The sequence below is a fragment of the Hermetia illucens genome, chromosome 6 (assembly GCF_905115235.1).
Source record: "Hermetia illucens chromosome 6, iHerIll2.2.curated.20191125, whole genome shotgun sequence".
NCBI classification, from domain to species: domain Eukaryota; kingdom Metazoa; phylum Arthropoda; class Insecta; order Diptera; family Stratiomyidae; genus Hermetia; species Hermetia illucens.
The window spans coordinates 14630496-14648565 of record NC_051854.1 but is presented as its reverse complement, the minus strand read 5'-3'; the positions used below and the strand labels follow the sequence as shown (position 1 = coordinate 14648565).

The following is an 18070-nucleotide window of genomic DNA, read 5'->3' as shown; positions in this document are numbered from 1 at the left end:
AATAAAAATTTATATTCAGTTGAAAATAAAAGATTCCATCGATTTCTGAATGTAAATCGTATAATATAAAAGATAATATTACCTTTCTCAGTACATTCTGTAGCACAGTCACGAACAGTTGATAGCTCACTAACGTATTTCTGAAACAGAAAAATCACTCGTTAATAGTATCTGATATGGGCGATTACGTACTTTTACTGAATTTAGAATGAATAGATTGTTTGAATGCAGCTGGCTCATCGAGATCTGACTAGATTTGAAGCTATTGGAATAAATTACTAGAAGCACTGAAGATGAGACTATTCTAGTCTGTAGAAAGCAGTAAACAAACCTTTGATATGTACCTACAAAATTGATTCTACCTCGAATCCTAAACTCTAGCAATTTAGGTAAAATTAATTAGAGCATTCTGACCTGCATCTTTAAGTATTATATAAATTGCAGCAGTATTTGACACTTTTGGAGTATAAATTAAACATTAAACAAGTCAGAAACTGGAAAGTCGACGCTTTAGGTATGAAAGGTTTTGTGGGTTTCTTGCATAAGAATATTTGGTTATACAACGTTTGTACAAACATTATTATTATTATTCTGTTAAAGGAAAGTCGCACCGCGTCCTTGAAGAACTATTGTGCCCCTTTTACTGGTTATACTGTACCTATTGATCATACTATCTCAAGCAGGCCTATAACCGTTAGGAACTTTAGTATGTTCCCTACTTCCAGATGTTTCAGCTTTGCATCAGATAGTAAGTGTCCTCCCAGATGCCTCGACCTACTTTGCACAAGTGCCGGTCACTGTCCCAGGACGCGTATAGAGGTTTCATCCTCCTCCACCCAAAACCTGCAGGCAGTGTCCGTAGATATCCCTAGCTTCCCTAGGTGATAGTTCAGCCGACAATGACCAGTGAGAATTCCCACAATGATTCGGAGGTTCTTTTTGGTGAGGTTCAAGCAATTCTTTGTGCGCATGGGTTCGTATCCCCCAATAAGCACCCTAGACTGCTCCATCCCTAGTAGGCCCGCCCAGTATAGTTTCCTCAACCGTTCCTCTTCACTTCTTAGATTCATAGCCATGAAAACGTTTCCGATTCCACAGAAGAGTTCTGGCCCCTGTAAAGGCATCCCTGCTCCTTTCTTGGCTAGTTCGTCCGCTGCCTCGTTGCCTTCCAATCCAGCATGGTCTGGAATCCAAAGTATTCAGACCTTGTTGGATGAGCCGAGAGCATTCAGTCTCTCAAGGCATTCCCATACCAGTTTAGAGTTCACCTGGTTGTACCTAAGTGCCTTGATCGCTGCTTGGCTATCGGGGAAAATAGCTATGTTCTGCCCCTTATAGTTCCTTTGCAGAATAAAGGAGGCACATTTGTCTATGACGTATATTTCCGCCTGGAATATGCTAGTGTACCTGCTGCGCTCCCTCTACTGTGAGGGATCCGTCAGTGTACCAAGTAATCAGTTGCTGGTTTAAGCCGTATGTCGCAGCCACGCTCTCCCAGTTTGCCTTGTTACTCCAAAGTGTTCCAAATTTCTTATCGAAGTGAAACCTCGTTGTCATGTTATCCCCTGGTATAAGTAATTCGGGATACCGCCCAGAAAGAATATCGATCTTCCTTCGATTTAGGCAGCTCCCCGCCTCACTCATACTACCGGCCTCCTGAATATTGACCTCCTTGCCTGCATCTGTATGCATGTTGTACATACATAGTTCATAGAGTATATGCATTAAGTTTGTTGGATTATTCAGTTGATGTTTAAGGAGCAGTAAATCTAGCGAAAAGATAGCGGATAGCTTTCACAGTCAGGTGGAGAAGGTACTAGGTGAGCAAGCTGACGTGAAAGCTCGGAAGCAACAAATAGTGATCGAGTACAAAGCCCTAGACAAGGTCACATCACCAGAGGATATCTGTGCTACGCTAAGGGAGTAATTCAACCTTACCGGCCTAGAAGACTCTGCCATCAAAAGGATGAAGAAGGCATATGGAGGTACACAGATCGCTATTATTGGCTTGCCGGTGGAATCAGGGATTAAACTGATTACCGCGGGCAAGGTAAGAATAGGTTGTGTGTCGACTTAGGGAGCAGATATCTCAGATGATTTCGGTCACTTTCCAGCAGCATGTACTAGCGAGTACGATAGGTCGAGAAGTGCAGGAAGTGTGGAGAAGAGGGCCACCTTATCAAAGTCTGCACCGGAGATCCACGATGCATGTTCTGCAAAGGGAGAATGGGAATAGATGACCGGCACGTTGCAGGTGGTGGCAGATACCCGGCATATAGAAGGGAGCTGAATCGTAAGGCTAAATGAGGTTGATACAAATCAACCTCAACCATTGAGAGACAACGGTGACGGTGATATGTGAACCGTACCGAAATTATGTTAGTCCTACGTGGGTGCAAAACTCATCGGGAAACGCGGCGATATGAGCATGTGGACGGCAAGCCATTCAAGAAACAATGACATTCCCGGAAGCCGGCTTTCTACAGGCGAAAGTTAACGGCATCAGTATCTACAGCTGCTATGCTCCTCCTAGTGCAACATGAGCGCAATATGAGGAGATACTACACCGCTTAGGGTTGTACGCTAGAGACCACAGCCCCAAAATTATTGCCAGCGATTTCAACGGGTGGGCTTTAAACTGGGGAAGTCGAGTGACGAACACCAGGGACCAAATCTTGCTTGAAATCTTCGCGGAGCTGGACATCGTACTAGCCAACGTTGGATGCGTGCCCACCTTCCGAGGCAGAAGACTAGGCTCAAACGTCGATCTAACCTACCCCAGTACCTCGTTTCCGATAGAGATGGTCTGGCGAGTGACTGAGCGCTATATCCACAGTGACCATCAACTTTCTTTCTCGACAACAGCAACGGGCGTGGCGACAGTCGAGTGAGCATCAAAAGCTGAAAAACCAGGATAGCTGGGGGTACGTCCAAGGCACTGAAAAATCGTTTGAGGGACTATTTAAAAGACCGTTCTCTACTCTACGAGACCCGGGAATGGCAGCGACGAATTAAGGTGACATTGGGGGCGACTCAGGGATCTATCCTGGTCCGGACCTTTGGAACGCCTTATACGATAGTCTCCTACAACTCGAGGTGCCTGATGCATCGTGTCGAATCGAGTACACGGAAGATGTTGCGGCACTGTTGAACAAGCTCAGCCTATGCTGATCACCGTCGTCCTTTCCTTCAGTAAGGAAAACCAGGGCTCCGTAAACCCAAATCAACTATCAAATTGTTTCCCGGCTTGGCGAAAATTCAATTCACGGAAAGGCTAATACTAGAAAGTATTCCGTGGTAGCGCCCCTGGATGTAAAGAACGAATTCAATTTGACCAATTGATGCCTTCCCACCTATCTCGCTGCTATTTTCGATAAGTACTTGCAAGAACGGAGGCTACCGATCATTGACCCGCGGGGTACGTGGTCTCCAAAAGAATTCCTGTAGGATGCGCTCCCAGCCCGGTTAGTTGCGGGTGATCCCTTTGTAGAACTTTTATGGTAGTGGCGGAAAATAATCCACCGCGAATATAGCCTCCTTTGGAATAAACATGTATACGTAAGGATGAAACGAGCTCTCACAGCTTATGGGTTGTGTAGGCCGACTTAGGCCTGAATTCAATCCAGTTTTTGCAATGCTTTCTAATTCTCGAATCCCCATACATCTGTTTGGTAGCAAATATAAAGTTATCTTGAAACGAAGAAAAAAGTAGGACGATCCAGAAGAATGCTTGTCAGGATATACAGGTCTTCGCAAAAACAAAACAGAGTTCTGAAGCAGGAGTCTATCTCTCGAATAAAAACGAGAAGTGGGGTTTTCCCATATGCAACAATCTTCCAGGTTGATTTCAACCGACGACCCTAAGGGCGGCAACCTAGGTGATTGCGAACCATTGAAGGGCAGGTGCATCACAATCTGTAGTGATTGTCAATCTGCATTGAAGACATTGAGCAGTCCTTTGCTCAGTCCAAAAATTGTTCAGGAATGTAGAAACCAGTTGGCTTCTGTTTCTAGATTTAATACGGTGGAATTGCTTTGGGTATCCGGTCATTGTAGAAGATTGTACTGGTGTCAATAGCATTGACTAATTCTAACGGAAATCCTGCAAACGAATCCGGGATATTCCGTTAGACTAGGGTGTGAATGCTCAGAGGCTTTGCCTCCCCCCACCTCAAACACTCACACAACAGGCACACATATCTCCATAATGGTTTCTTAACGAGACCACGTCCAAGAGATTAAGAACAGTTAACGGAGGAGCTAAACGGTTGTCCGCTACCGATCTGTTCAAACCCAACCAACCTTATGGCAAACTATGTATATGCGCAAGAAATCAATCACCAATGACGGCGGTAAAACTGCAAAAGTTCACAATCTTTCACCGTTATATACCTTGATGCTGTTTCCATCTCACATATCCAAACATAAATTATCAGAGACCACCTTACATTCAGTTTACCCATCACAATCGCCATGTCCCTTTTAAAAGCGTTTACCATAGCAAATTGCACCCCTCCCCTCTCGTTGGTGAAAGGAATTCCCTGACTTGAAGTCTCCGAAAGCCGGGAGAGCGGGAGGGCCAGCCCGAAGTAATGTGTCAAACGGTTCCAGGCTAGTTCTCTGATGACAGGGAAGTGTTTAGTTGGTAGTCCGCCTGTGTGCTGTTGCGGGAGTCCAACACTCTGTCCGTAAACGCATTCACCTACCCTACTCCCAAAAAAAAAACCATAGCAAATTGCATTACCCTATATCTCAAAAAACTCTGTTGATAGGTAGTGAAAAGTTCCTGATTGTCTCAATACCCTGTCTAAAACTGGCTCCCAAGCAACACAGGGTTTTTAGAGTAAAATAGTACAGTGCCCTAGTAGAAGAGGAGTGCTTTCCAGAAGTCGAGCATCTAACCTCACTTAACCCTCCGAATTTCAAATCTCAAGTTGAAAACGTGTATTCTGGGAACTCTCGATACCGAGAGCTGAAGGTAGTAACCGATATATTCGTTCTTATCTGAGGCGTGAATAATATTCCGGTGGCAGAGAGTGAACTAGAACTTTGCTGGTGGCTAGCGCATACATATTTACCCTTCTTACGTTGAAATTTTCAAAGGGGAGTCACTATCTCAATGGGACATTAGATACAAGGAGTTGAAAGTCGCTACTCTTAATAAGGCATCGGCTTCTTGAGACCTTTAGGTGTTATGCGGTATTCAACCTATAAAAGCTCTTCGTTCCTTTTTTTTTAAAAAAATAGGGATTGGAGCGGAGTTCTTATAATATTTTCATTTTATAAAGTTGGCAATCCCCCCTGGAAGATCCTTATGTTTTCAATCTTTTTAGATCATTTTACAGTGTGTTTTGTCTGGAATACTATGAAGGAAGAAGGTTTGGGCTTTCGCTTCTAGTTCCCTTTTTTCTCCCCCAAATCATGATGGGGTGTCTCAATGGTTACCATACAACTTTTTGCCTTAGTCCATAAAATGCTTATGCGCTGTAGACTCGAGCAGTTCAGCTGTATTGTTTCCAACCAGAGTTATAAGTGATATCATCAGCTAAGAATTCCGACCCTCAGTAGTAACCTTAACCAAGGTGTCCTTCTTATTGATCCTTCGCTTCTCAAAGCATTCAGAGAGCCGATACTCGATCTATGCTTGGTTTGCATAGAACTAGCGACTGTTCCTAATGTACCCCACGGAATAATGTGGGGTTCCAGTCGTTCCAACCAGGGTCGTTCAGCTCATTCACTTCGTGCATCTTATCCTTTCTTCCCACAAATGTTTTTGCCAGCAACATTATAAGTTTAGAGTGCATTCTCCCGTTCAAGGTATGTAGGAGCTGAATGTAATTTATGAATGACACTGTTGCGAACTTTTGAACCTTTCGTCTTTGTTTCGTCTTCCCCGCGCCCTCCAAAGAGTTTTTGGCATCCTATAAGAGGATGTACTATTTTGTAGTCCACATAACGAATGAATCCGTCAGCAATATCGCAGCCGCCTGATTATAGACTCGACTCAATATGGTCTGGTGGACAGGTCCCGCCATTCGTATAAGTGAAAAGGGTCTAGCCCAAGAAGGTTATAAAATTAATATCTATAGTAGAAGAAGAAGACGTGGCAGACTCCATCTCAGATGACATCAGAGCGTAGCGTGGTCAAGAATACTATGCAACTCCTTGTGATATGACGAGGTGGAGTCTTATCGCGTACCATACCCTGTCTAAATTGGAATGGTCTCCTATCTCATGAAGGGTATTACCCTGATCGAACTCTAAAGACGGTTCACTATTAGAATCAACAATTTGTACAATCTTAGACAACTATCTGACTTGGAGCAAGGACATGAATGTTAATACTGTCGAATAACCCATTTCCTTTTTTATTGATTTCGAGCCACCAAAAATCTGACCTAGATACAAACCCGGAATGCAATTTCAAACGGAATTCCCAACAATCAAAAATCCTCCCTCATAGAATAAACATTTTCCTGGCTGACTGCTACTGAAAGGACATCTGAAACGTGTAAGTGGAGATGCTTCACATTTCATGTTGCAAAGTCTATCCTGGAGGGAATTTTCGCACTAAAATTTCACTAACCGACAAAACTTTTGCGTGATAGTGACAGCATATTAAAGAACCTCGGAAATTTGCAAGAATATTTGCGAAATTGTGCTGCTTTCATGTGCTCGACTGGGTTGAGTACGAGAATGGCCACTTACACATATGGCGGCATAGTCCTTCCTCTACGAGGTTGTTGGAATTTCCTAGCGAGCATACGTTCTAATAACTTACTGGGAGTGCCCGAGTTACTAGCGGCCAAAGGGAATTCGTGAGCCAACTCGTGTGTTACGTGCAAATGGGTATGTATGAACTGATGTTCATATGAAAAGGGGTTGTTATTTTACTTTCGTTTCTAGCACACATAATGACGATAGCGGAGAGCAAGGACGTTTCGTGTATTCGCTCTGGATTGCTCGAAATCAAGTCCTTTGAAATGTTACAAGATTACAGAGCTGAGATTACTATAAAGAGCGGTTCTCAACTTGTGCAATGTACGAGGAAGGATATTCGACTGGGAGCCTTGTGACTCTACCGAAAGTCTTTCAAAACTATGAATGGAAGTGGGTAATAAGCTCCAAATCAAATAATACAAGCTGCAAAGGAAGAGCTCTGCTGGAGTCTCAGAGTTCAGATCTAATTGTTATGTCTTACGAGGATATAAAACGACTCCTGCTTCCTTCTGACCCTGCTATTCCCTACAACCGAAATAATGAGAAAAGTCTTTATCCATGCTGAGTACAACCCTCTCTAAATATTTGGGTCATACTTGGCAAATCTTCTAATGATCTGCTAACAACCACAGAAAGGACGTGCGGGTTTTATGACTATGTGAACATGTCGGACAAAAGTAATGTAATATAATCTCGGTGGCAAATTGAATGATAATTGCCTCGAGTTGGCCCTAACTCCTTTTTGGATTCTCGTAATTAACTCTAACACCACGAACTATACCAGAAGATCGATTAGAGTTAGATTAGGATATTGCCTTTCTTTGGGGATCTGAAACGTGCAATGGAAAATGTCCTCAGGACGAGAGGAAATGGAAGCAAAGAATGTTCCATGGCACATCTTAATTAAGGTTCAATTAGACATGATTACCGGAAAAGACGCAATTAGGATGCTGACACTGGAAACTTTCTTCTATGTTTTATGAGTTTCAGAGTGTATTGTGTCGTTCTATTAATCACAGTTCCTTTCTTTGAAGGATAATTGGCCATACATTTGCTAATTTCAGGATGCAGGACGCGTGCTGTTGGTTGGAAAGGGAAATGGTTTTAGGAAAATGAAATTCAGAGCCAGTGAAATCTACACCTAATTAATATCTGATGAGGGGATTCCGAGGTTGGTTACTGTTTGGGGGTTGAATGAGAAAATACCGGAGAGAAGAAATATATATTGAGGTCTGGAATTATCAATAATTAAGTAGCTTCAGGTGATTATGAAGTCCCTTTTGTCAAATTGCCGTAAAGAAATAGCTTAGCTGAGACGGACCAAGGCTTCCACGTCCGTATTTTCCGCTCGTTGCGAGGTCTAATCAGAGAAGGGGAGGAGCTGACTGCATTTGGGCGAAGTACGAAAATGCATCGTTCACCGCAGCACCGAGCGAAAGAGGCAGCGAGGGCTGAAACACCTGACGAGACACCAGAACACCCACATAAAGAGAAAGTCTGGCCCAGACAAAATCGTTATACTTCAACAAGTGGATTCGGACAAGAGCCGAGTAGAAGCGCAGTCGACTGTCCTAGCTGGAGCAAAAGAGGAAAGGCTCATCAGAAAATGTCCGACAGTGGTGAAGCGTATGCAATCGGCAACCAGAAAAACGTCTGCAATGGCATCAAAAACGAGTTGATGGAATTGGAGGAACTACTGGATCGCATTTCCTTTTACACGCGAACATAGACAGCAGCGGGAGACGTGATAAGCAAAAACAGACGCACCTCCCGATGAGGACATAGTAGAAGCTAAACGGATCACAGACAGCCCACTGGATAAAGAACTGAGAAAAGAGCGAAAAGAGGAAGATTCGTCTGAAGGAAACTTTATCCGAGTAATCTGCAGTGCCTAAAAAAAAAGACAGGAGAAAGCAATACGCTCATCAGAGATTCAAGAAAAGGAGCCTACAAATAAAAAGTCACTAACAGCAAAAACGATAAGAAGGCTCTCCCTGAACGAAGAAGACTCTACTCATTAAGCCCATGGAAGGCAAGACATTTGCAGAAGTCCTCATTGAAATCAGCTACAAGATGAAACTCGAAGACAATGCACCTGAGAGTCTCTAAATCTCCTCATTTTCACCACGGTCGGTATGCCGAACCCAGCCACCTCCGGTTCAAACGTTATCCGCTTCTAGCCCCAGATAGAAGCAGCGAGAGAAAAGTGTAATAGATAAGTAATCTGCGTATTTGCTTAAGTTGAGCTAACTTTTGCTACATTTTTCTCACAGGCTAAGTGCCCCTTGAAGCACTTAGCTTGGAGTCTATCATCATCTCCAGTTATAGGTGAAGTGCTTAAAATGACCTCCTAATCACGGTAGTAAGGACCATCTCCGTCTTTTCATCCGGCGAATTCCTTTTAACGTGAATGGTTTCACTTCTATATATGTACTTCCAAGTTCTCGGATTGCTACATAACTGCAACCATGACCAGATCGTCTCCTAAATTAGTCAACGTTCCCTTCTCCAGCTTACGAGGACCAAGTCTTGCATCATACATGGTGTTCCCCATCGGGAAAACGGAAACCAATTTGTCGATCTAAGAAGTCTCTTAAAATCTCAACAACAAGGAACCACTTGCTATAGCTTAATCGCTCCAACATTTTCCTCTAGCGTCTAAAAGGCATATGGGTACGACGATGGTCTACCAAGCAGCTGACAAACTTTACCCAATATGACTAACTACTTGCATTCCCATGATAGTGGAGGGATCGCCTCCAGAAGGCATGTCTCGAACAACCCCACAATCATACCCGGCTTCGACTGCTTTATTGGAACTACCATCAATGCCCGTTGTTTAATTACCTCAAATCCTGCTGCAAACCCCAAGCAATCTTTTGCCCTCTTGAAACAATAAAAACTGGACAATCTCCATTTTAACTAAGTAGCCCTCCCTATGATGGCACCTCTGGACAGATATCTCTATATCTATCCCTTTTGGGGAGTGACTAACTTAAAGTTGCTCCGAGTTTCCTTGTAGGTGGACTTCTTAACCACCTGTCAATCAATCTCACCTACTTGTGCCTGGACTGGTCGTGTGGAACAATAACACGCCGACCAAATGTCAGAAAATTAATTTGTGAAGCGCTCTCTTCGTCCAGACAAGCCTGATGCCTCCTCAATTTTGCGTTGTACAGGCCATTGACTACTTAGGTTGCTTCGTAGATCAAAGAAGCTTAACTAATGATCGCTATGGCATTGAGGTGCCAAGACATACCATATTGGGACCAACTAACGCACTAACAAGATTATAGGCTCAATCAAACAGCCACCCCCCCCCCCCTCCAGGCTCTTTAGTAGATAATAACTTTACCTTTGTTAGCCACTACGATGTTCAGCTGCGTGAAAGCTTTTTAAAAGCAATGCCACCTTGCCTCCCTCGATGAATGAGTGAATTCTCCATTCTGTCCATTCTTTCATTTCATTGAGGTCAATGGTAATGGATTTTACTCTCCATCCTTTCACGAAATCTGCAGGCGCGCTGCTAGCAGGAGCTAACCAGTGACATCAACGGGGGGCGTCTGAAGGAAATAGACTAGGCGGCCCCGTCCATAAAAGCCAAACAACTCCAGGATGGGATGGTCGGATGGTGTTCTGAAACCTATAAGCAGGACTTGCCACTCAGCACATTCAAAGGCATGTTTGACAGCAAGTGTATTTCTCCCCCGCTGGAAGGCGCCAGACTTGTGTTAATAATCAAGAGGAAAGGCGTCATCGTACCGTCCTTTCGGTATCCTGGACACAGGAGGGAAATTGCTTGACAAGCTCATCAGGCAATACGTGCTGCTACTCACCAAAACAACATGGTTTGAAAGCGGAGCGATCCTCAATTGATATCGTTGAGGAAACCATCCAAACGGTGAAACTGGCTGACGCGTATTGTCGACGAGTGGTGGTCCCTGTAACACTATACGTAACAAACGCGGCGGTGGTGCCACATGCTAGAGGCGCTGGAAAATCTTATCCACATTCCAGGATACCTTTTGCCAGGATATTGAGAGACTATTTAAATGACGGCACCCTGCTCTACGAGATCCGGAAATGATAGCCCAAAATAAATGTTACATCGGGGGCGACTCAGGGATCTATGCTTGGTCCAGACCTTTGGAAAGTCTTATGCTGCTGCTACAGCTCGAGATACCTGATGAATCGCATCTCGTCGGATACGCGGGCATTGTTGTGGCACTGGTTACCGCACGCACGGTTGAACAAGCTCACTAGGAATGGTGATGCGGCGAGTTAGCAGATGAGTGCTGTTCATGAAGTTTCCCTAGCTCTGAAGAAAACCGAAGTCGTTGTCCTGACCAAGAAGGGGTTCCCTTAATCCTCGCCATTCAGGTTATTGAAACAATGGTTTCGTCGAAGCCAACAGTGAAATAACTCGGCATCATGATAAAGAAAGACAATGTTGCAACTCGAATGTTTGCGATGCTGGAGGTCCCTTATCCAGTAATTATCGTTTGATTATAAGTACGGTTCAGTCCAACCTTCTGTAAGGTGCTAAAGTATGCGCTGACTCTCTCAATAAGGAGGTGTACCGTAAGCGCTTACCGCAAGTACGGCGAGGAACTTTGCGAGTTGTGTCCGCCTATCGTACTGTTTCGGAGTCAACAGTAATGGCGATAGCAGAAGTTATTCCTATCACTCTCCATGCTCCCAAACGGAAGTTTATATACCTCAGAAAAGGCGAGAGAAATAAGAAAGCCCACGCTTGTCAAGACAGAGCCCGCACACCCTGTGCATGGTAGCAGAATTTCGAAATTTTATTGCTACCGAAACTTCAACAACGCCTCGAATAGGGACTAACCTCATGGCAACGAAATTTGGCAATCGAGAACGAACTATAACTAGTTTTTGGAATGTGCGCACGCTCCTTGACAACGGTAGCAAGGATCCTTAGAATGCTCGCTTTCTCCAATTTGAGCAGGAGTTCTGATTATATAAAATGGACATTCTGAGCCTAAGTCAAGTAAGATGTACTCCTCTCCCTCTTGCGGCAATGTGCTTTTGTGCTCTAGAAAGCCAAGTGCTAACAGACGCGAATTCGCGCTCTCTTGACCTGGGAACCAGTTCCTTAAAGACTTCTGACTACAATATTTGGGTCCAGGTTAAGGAGCATTACATTGTACAATACTACACACCAACGGAAAAAATAAGCGCAATTCAGAAGAGGTTTCCTAAAATTGACATTATGATCTTGATGGGTGATCTGAATGCGAAGGTGGGATCTGACAACACCTCGCTAGGACATGTGATGAGGAAACACTGTCCTGGCGACCATAACGATAATTGTGGAAAGTTCGTGGGTCTCTGCAACTTCCATTGCCTCGTCATGTGGGGTACATTGTTCAAGCACAGTCCATGTCATAAGATGAATTGGGTTTCACTGAACCGACACTGTACGAGCAATCAGTAGATTTGGGAGTTGTCTCCTGGATGTGTGTAACAAGAGATGCGCTGACATTGGCCTCGAAAGGGATCACTATCTGATGGGCACTTACGTTCGCGTGTGTTATGCAACCACCATTTCTCACACGATTGAGGAGCTACGATCCCCAAGTTCAACGTGGACCGCCTGCATAATCCAGCTGTCGCTCGGCAATAAGAGAGCTATCCTGCTGATCGGACGGCAGATATACTGAATAACCCGCCTGAGAATATCGATGAGCATTGGGCTGTTATCAAAAATGCTCTTTTCTTGGGTGCTTTCTGATGAACGGAAGGCAATGAAAGCTCTATAGATCATTGCGAGTGAAGGCGGGCGTGACGAGCAACTGAAGAGGAGGGAAACCACTTCACCACTGTTCTCAACCATATCTTATCCGACAAAGTTCCTCCTCTTGTGGATGCAATGGCTAGTCACCGTAACATGCGAATAGGAACTATTCCTCCAATCAAAAGAGAAATCGTTTTAGCCCTTAACGCACCCAAACACTGAGTTTGTTGGTTTCCCCGCAGAGTTGTTTATCGCTGCTACTGAAGTTACTGCAGATTTGCCGCTTCCACTCATACAGAAAGCTTAGGAATCCGAGACCTTTCCCAGGGAGCGGAAGAAGCTTGCCAAGAAGGGGACCCGTTTTCAGGGTGACAATTGAATGGGTATCTACGTGTTTCCTGCCATTCCAAAGATAATAGCTAAAATAATCCTGGAACGCATCGCGCCTGATCGACAGAGACCAGGCTGGTTTCCGCTCCGGGCCGCTCTGGGCCGCTCCGGACCCTCCTGCATCAACCACAACCACGGATCATTGGCAGAGTTTAGATCTTCGTTGCAACTGTTCTTCATCAATTTCGAGAAAGCTGCACGTGCTGCATCGTGGTAAAATCTGATTTTGAAGTCTAGAGCGGAGTACGTCTGGACTGTATACAGTCACCGATATTCTTCACGCAACTTTATCCGAAGGAAATAGATAAACTCAATGAACGATCTTTCGTCAAATACCTCAGGGACACTGATGACATCCGCTCGCTCCCTCACCGGGTCATAGGCCTTGGAAAAATGGCTCTAGATTTGGAAGAAGAGGCAAGTAGAGTTGGACTGAAATTTAAACTTCAACAACACCAAGGTTCTTAATACGACGAATCACCGCGTGTGTTGATCAATTTATATATCTAGGAAACGTGATTTCTGCGGACGATGACACCGAACTGAATGTTGCCCGACGCATTAACAGTGCTAAATCCGCTTTCGCAGCTCTGTCTAAAATCTGGAAATGCAGTTATCTCAACACCAAGATCAAATTCGGAATGTTCTGGTCTTTCTGTTTTGCTATATAGGAGTAGCACGTGGAAAGTGAACTCTACTGTTATTCAAAAGCTCCATGCATTCATGAACACCTGTCTGCGTCGTATCATTGGACTACGCTGGCCTGATACTAACTTGAAAGAAGACCTTAGCCGGCACACAGGCCAGGCACTCGTACGCACTGTGATCGAAAGGCGGCAGTGGCCGTGGATAGGTCACACATTAAGGAGGTTAGGGGGGGAACCTACTCTCCCAAGATGACCGACGAGTGGGTCGGCCCAAGGACACTTGGTGCAGAAAAGTAGAGCGGGAGTGCAGCCATCTTAAGAGGGCAAACTATGGCGCGTAGATGTGGTTGAGGCGCTATACCCCATTGTGATAAATGGTAATCCATATATGTATATATAATAACCACAAAAATTTGAGCATTCACGGTTATGTCACAAGCCCTATTGCATTTTTTCCACACATTTCCAATTCACCACCGTATGCAAGCGACTTGAGCCAGCTTAGTCCTCCCATCAACTTGATATAATTACTGGGGTCCTTCTATAAACTTTCACCTGCAAATTTACACAAACTTCTTCAATTTACTTTTGATTTGAAAGTAACCTAAGCAAAAGATTAAATAACAGTCAGTCAACCTTTCAAACTGCACCCTTCAAGCAATAAGTGGTTCGCTTTAGAACCCTTAACAAACCATAAGTGGAAGTAACTAACATTTCAGGACGTACGTTGAATCTCGACCCTTTTCTACTTCTCCACTACAAATTGTATTATTCATCAACCATTAATGTTTGAAAAAGCGAACTTTCAGAACTATTCTATGAAAGCATATAAAATGCAATTACACGAAATGGTTGAAAACTTAGTTGTAAACTTCCCTTTTGCAGAACCCTTGCAGACGATCTCCAAATGTCCAAAAGCATGGTCCTCACTTAAAATTTCATGATAGTACTTGCATTTGAGTGCATTTAGAAACTCAATACAAATATCTTAACTTTCCCGCAAAGTTAAATTAGAATGTCGGATCAAAAAGTAACTTGTCCAGAAAGCTAAGCCCCAACAACGTTCAGCATTTTTCGCGCCCTTGTTGATTCCCAACTCCTAAGTATTTTCGTTATCAGAAGTTTGCAGTTGTGAGGAGCTGGTCCTTGATACATATCATACATATCCATACAAACAACTGCAGATATTTACCACCCCCAAATGCCGGAACGAAAAGGAGCTTTTTCACTCGATGCACTCACAATTCAGTTCGTACTTAGTACGAACTAGATTCATTTTTCGTCCCTCCCATACACCAACAACCCCCATCGTTTGCAAACAATCCTCGGCGCTATCGTTTATGTACTTGACAGCCCTTTGTTCTGAGATTCTATGGCCTCGATTTTTGAACAAAGTTTCCCATCGCGCCCCGGCATTCAGCAATCCATTTATTCAGCCACCCCTTTTTGTTCAGTCCCTGTGATTCGAGCCAAGTCAGTCAGTCATTCATTTTCGAATGTCGTTTCGCTATCGCAAAATGCTATTTGTCATTACAACAAATACTGAATCCGTTTCACACACAATTTTCCTCCTTTCTTTGTATTTCAACGTTTATTTTAAATTCCATCTGATAACGATTTCAGGACAATGCGATTCGACATAGTATAATTATTTATGGGACAATGCATCATTCAACAGAGATCCTGACGGTAAGTGTGGTGATATGATGACTGCACGAGCTTTTCTTGGTATTCCTCCTTGAAAAGAGCCTTTACAGCTTCCGTCAGGATTACAGTATGGCCCAACAAGTTACCAAGTCATGCGTTGGGAGGGCTAAGTAAGCTCCACAATCACAAGGACAAAATACCCCATCCTTGTTGACGAACAATGCATACTCATATGTTTGTATTTATCGGAAAGTTCTCAGAAGTCTAGTGCACAATATTTACAAAGCATGTTGAACAAACAGCTCCGTCTCTTTGCTTTGATGCAAGGTTGCTTTAGGATAATGGCTGAACAATGCACAAGGACGATTAGCAGCAGAAAAAGGGCAAAAGCTACTAGCGATCCCTTTTGCATTTCTAATTTGTTAGTGAAAGTAAATGTTATGGCTGCATATCGGAAATCAATCGATTCATTTGTGAGTGAACACCTGAGTCATTTGTAATACGGTATTTGATGTCCTTCGTCAATGTGAGCCTCTGCAGAGGTTTAAGATATGCCGTTTTTGAGGATTCAATGCCTAACATGTCATATACAATATTCACGAGCCTAAATTGCCTGATGTGTTAGTTAGTGATAGTCCTTGCGGAATATTTTGTTCATGATCTTGCGGTATGGCTCCTCAACTGGTTCTCAGTTCACGATCAGTAACCTTTGTAAATCGCCATTGTAAGGATTTGCTATGGCCCAGGATACCCCTTGTCGCACCGCAAATGGTGACATAATACGGGTCAACAAGGACAATAGAGTGGTCAAGATGAATCAGATAGTGGTCTAAATATCGGACACATTACCCAGTTCCTCACGAGACACGGTGGTTGCTACAGGCAGTATCTGCACCGCTTTGGGTTGGATGATTTTCCGAACTGTCCCAGATGCGATGGCATACCGGAGGATCCAGAGCATATGATGTTTCACTGCCCACGATTGGCGATGGAGAGAAGGAGCTTAAACCGGGTGCTGGGCAGGAGCGGGACCCCGGAGAGCTTGGTTACTGAGATGCTGGAGTCCGAGGAGAAGTGGCTTGCGGTTGGTTCCGCAATCATCCAAATGCAGGAGGAGTTGCTGAAGGAACAAAGAAGGAGGAAACCTGCAAATAGGAGAAGGATGAGTGCCTAAGAGCAAACCTACCCCGCGAAGTAATACCTCAATGGTGGTCCCGCGGGGCTGGGGCTGGAGAGACCGGGGGTGGTTTTTAGTGGGTGTGAATCCCACACGCGCCCGCTGTAGTTCCGCCGTTCGGGCGTCGGAGCTGCGGCGGACGTGTCTTTCTATTATAAGATTTTCCACCTCCGTGTATGCACAAAAAAAAAAAAAAAAATATGTCGGACGTATTCATGAATGAGATGACCCTAAGAAGTAAAGTTAATTTAGAACATTATTGTGTTGCATTGTACAGAACACTCTTTTTTTGTGTCAGAATGTCGACTAGGATCATGCATGCCACTACCATGTGCCTCATCTAACGCTGCAAACCCTCAAAGCATCAGCTGGTAAACCAAATTCACCTGCTCCCTTCTCTGATAGTTTGCAAGTGCCTCTGCCCAGAAAGTTAACGCGTAAAGTATAATAGAATAGATTGCACCGGGTAGATTCCAGATTCCAGGTAGAAACAACCTCCGACAATGTTTCATCACCCCCAGGTACATATTTGATAGTCCTCTTTGAAACGGCCATATGTCCACCGACGTTCACTTTCACGGTACTAGCCAAGATCATACCACTCTCACCGTTTCCACAGCACAGACCTCCACATTCTCCGCCGTTGTGTTGAGGTGCTTTTTGGAACCCTCTTCCGACCCGTACCAGAAAGTCCTCTCTGAGAGGTAATGTCTGCCCAAACTCGCCAAATATCCGGAAACACCGATCCCAGCCAATGCGCCTTTGGTTCGGTTTCATTTAATGGAGTTGAATCCGTTTTTAGCATCCAATGCCAACATAGCACAGCAGCCGCCAGAAACCAGAGCGTTTTTCCAGGTTGCTTATTGCATCCACCGTCTATTGAGCATGCGAAAACCCTCCGGCAAACCATTGTTGCTTTTGACGATAGGTAAGAGTCAATTTATATGACTCTCTCCATCATCTTCGCCAGTGATCGCGCGATATGATACCTGATATCCACCTTAACGCAACACCAACTTTTATTTTTCCTACTGAGCAGGGAATGTTCTTTCTGTTAAGCACACCAACTTCAAAGCTCTGTTAGGTATGCCATTGTTGTTGTTGCCGTGTTATTGCTAACCCTATCACATATATACCGCAGCTCTTTCGCAGTTACTGGAGGTATTATTTACTCATTGACCTGGACCACCGTCTGTTTTCCACAATTTGTGTGAGGATGAGGAAACGTAGTGGCAAAAAGCTTTTTCAGGAGCTACGGGCAAGTTTCCTGAGACGACCTTCCCAGCTTTTTCACGACCACTCTGCAGATCTCACATCAAAGGTTTATATCGGCATGGTCGTACAACTGTTTGAAACAATTCCTCTTATTCTTCCGAATGGCCTCTTCTAAGCGGCCAAGCAGTTATCGATCGATCTCCTCTCAACCGTCGCTAGCGGGCTTTCCCCAAAGCTCTCGTGAAACCTTCTTGCCCGCAAACAAGTGGCTCGCGAACTTGCGGTTTCTCTGTTCCACCAATAGTTGGGTTGCCTACTGTCATCTTCTGGGCATAGTAGCGTCACATTCTTCTTTTGTATTGGCTGACCTTTTCTCTGGTCATACCATTCAGGGATACGTTGGACTAGTGTGCCTCGGAAAACATGTCCTCCTCAAAAACTTTCACCGTCCTCCCGCCATTCAACGAGAGCTCTTTTTCAAACTCGATTCACCTTTGGTTTCCATATAGATTGCTT

At 44.3% G+C, this 18070-nt stretch overlaps 1 protein-coding gene across 1 annotated transcript in view; it reads right to left on the bottom strand.

The window, feature by feature from the left end:
- The window catches only part of LOC119659166 (U-scoloptoxin(05)-Sm1a), a 112536-nt gene that overhangs the window by 1460 nt on the left and 93006 nt on the right, over window positions 1-18070 (bottom strand). The window contains exon 2 of the mRNA XM_038067117.1: window positions 83-140. Coding sequence (XP_037923045.1) covers window positions 83-140 — 58 coding nt within the window. The remainder of the gene's footprint in view (window positions 1-82; window positions 141-18070) is intronic.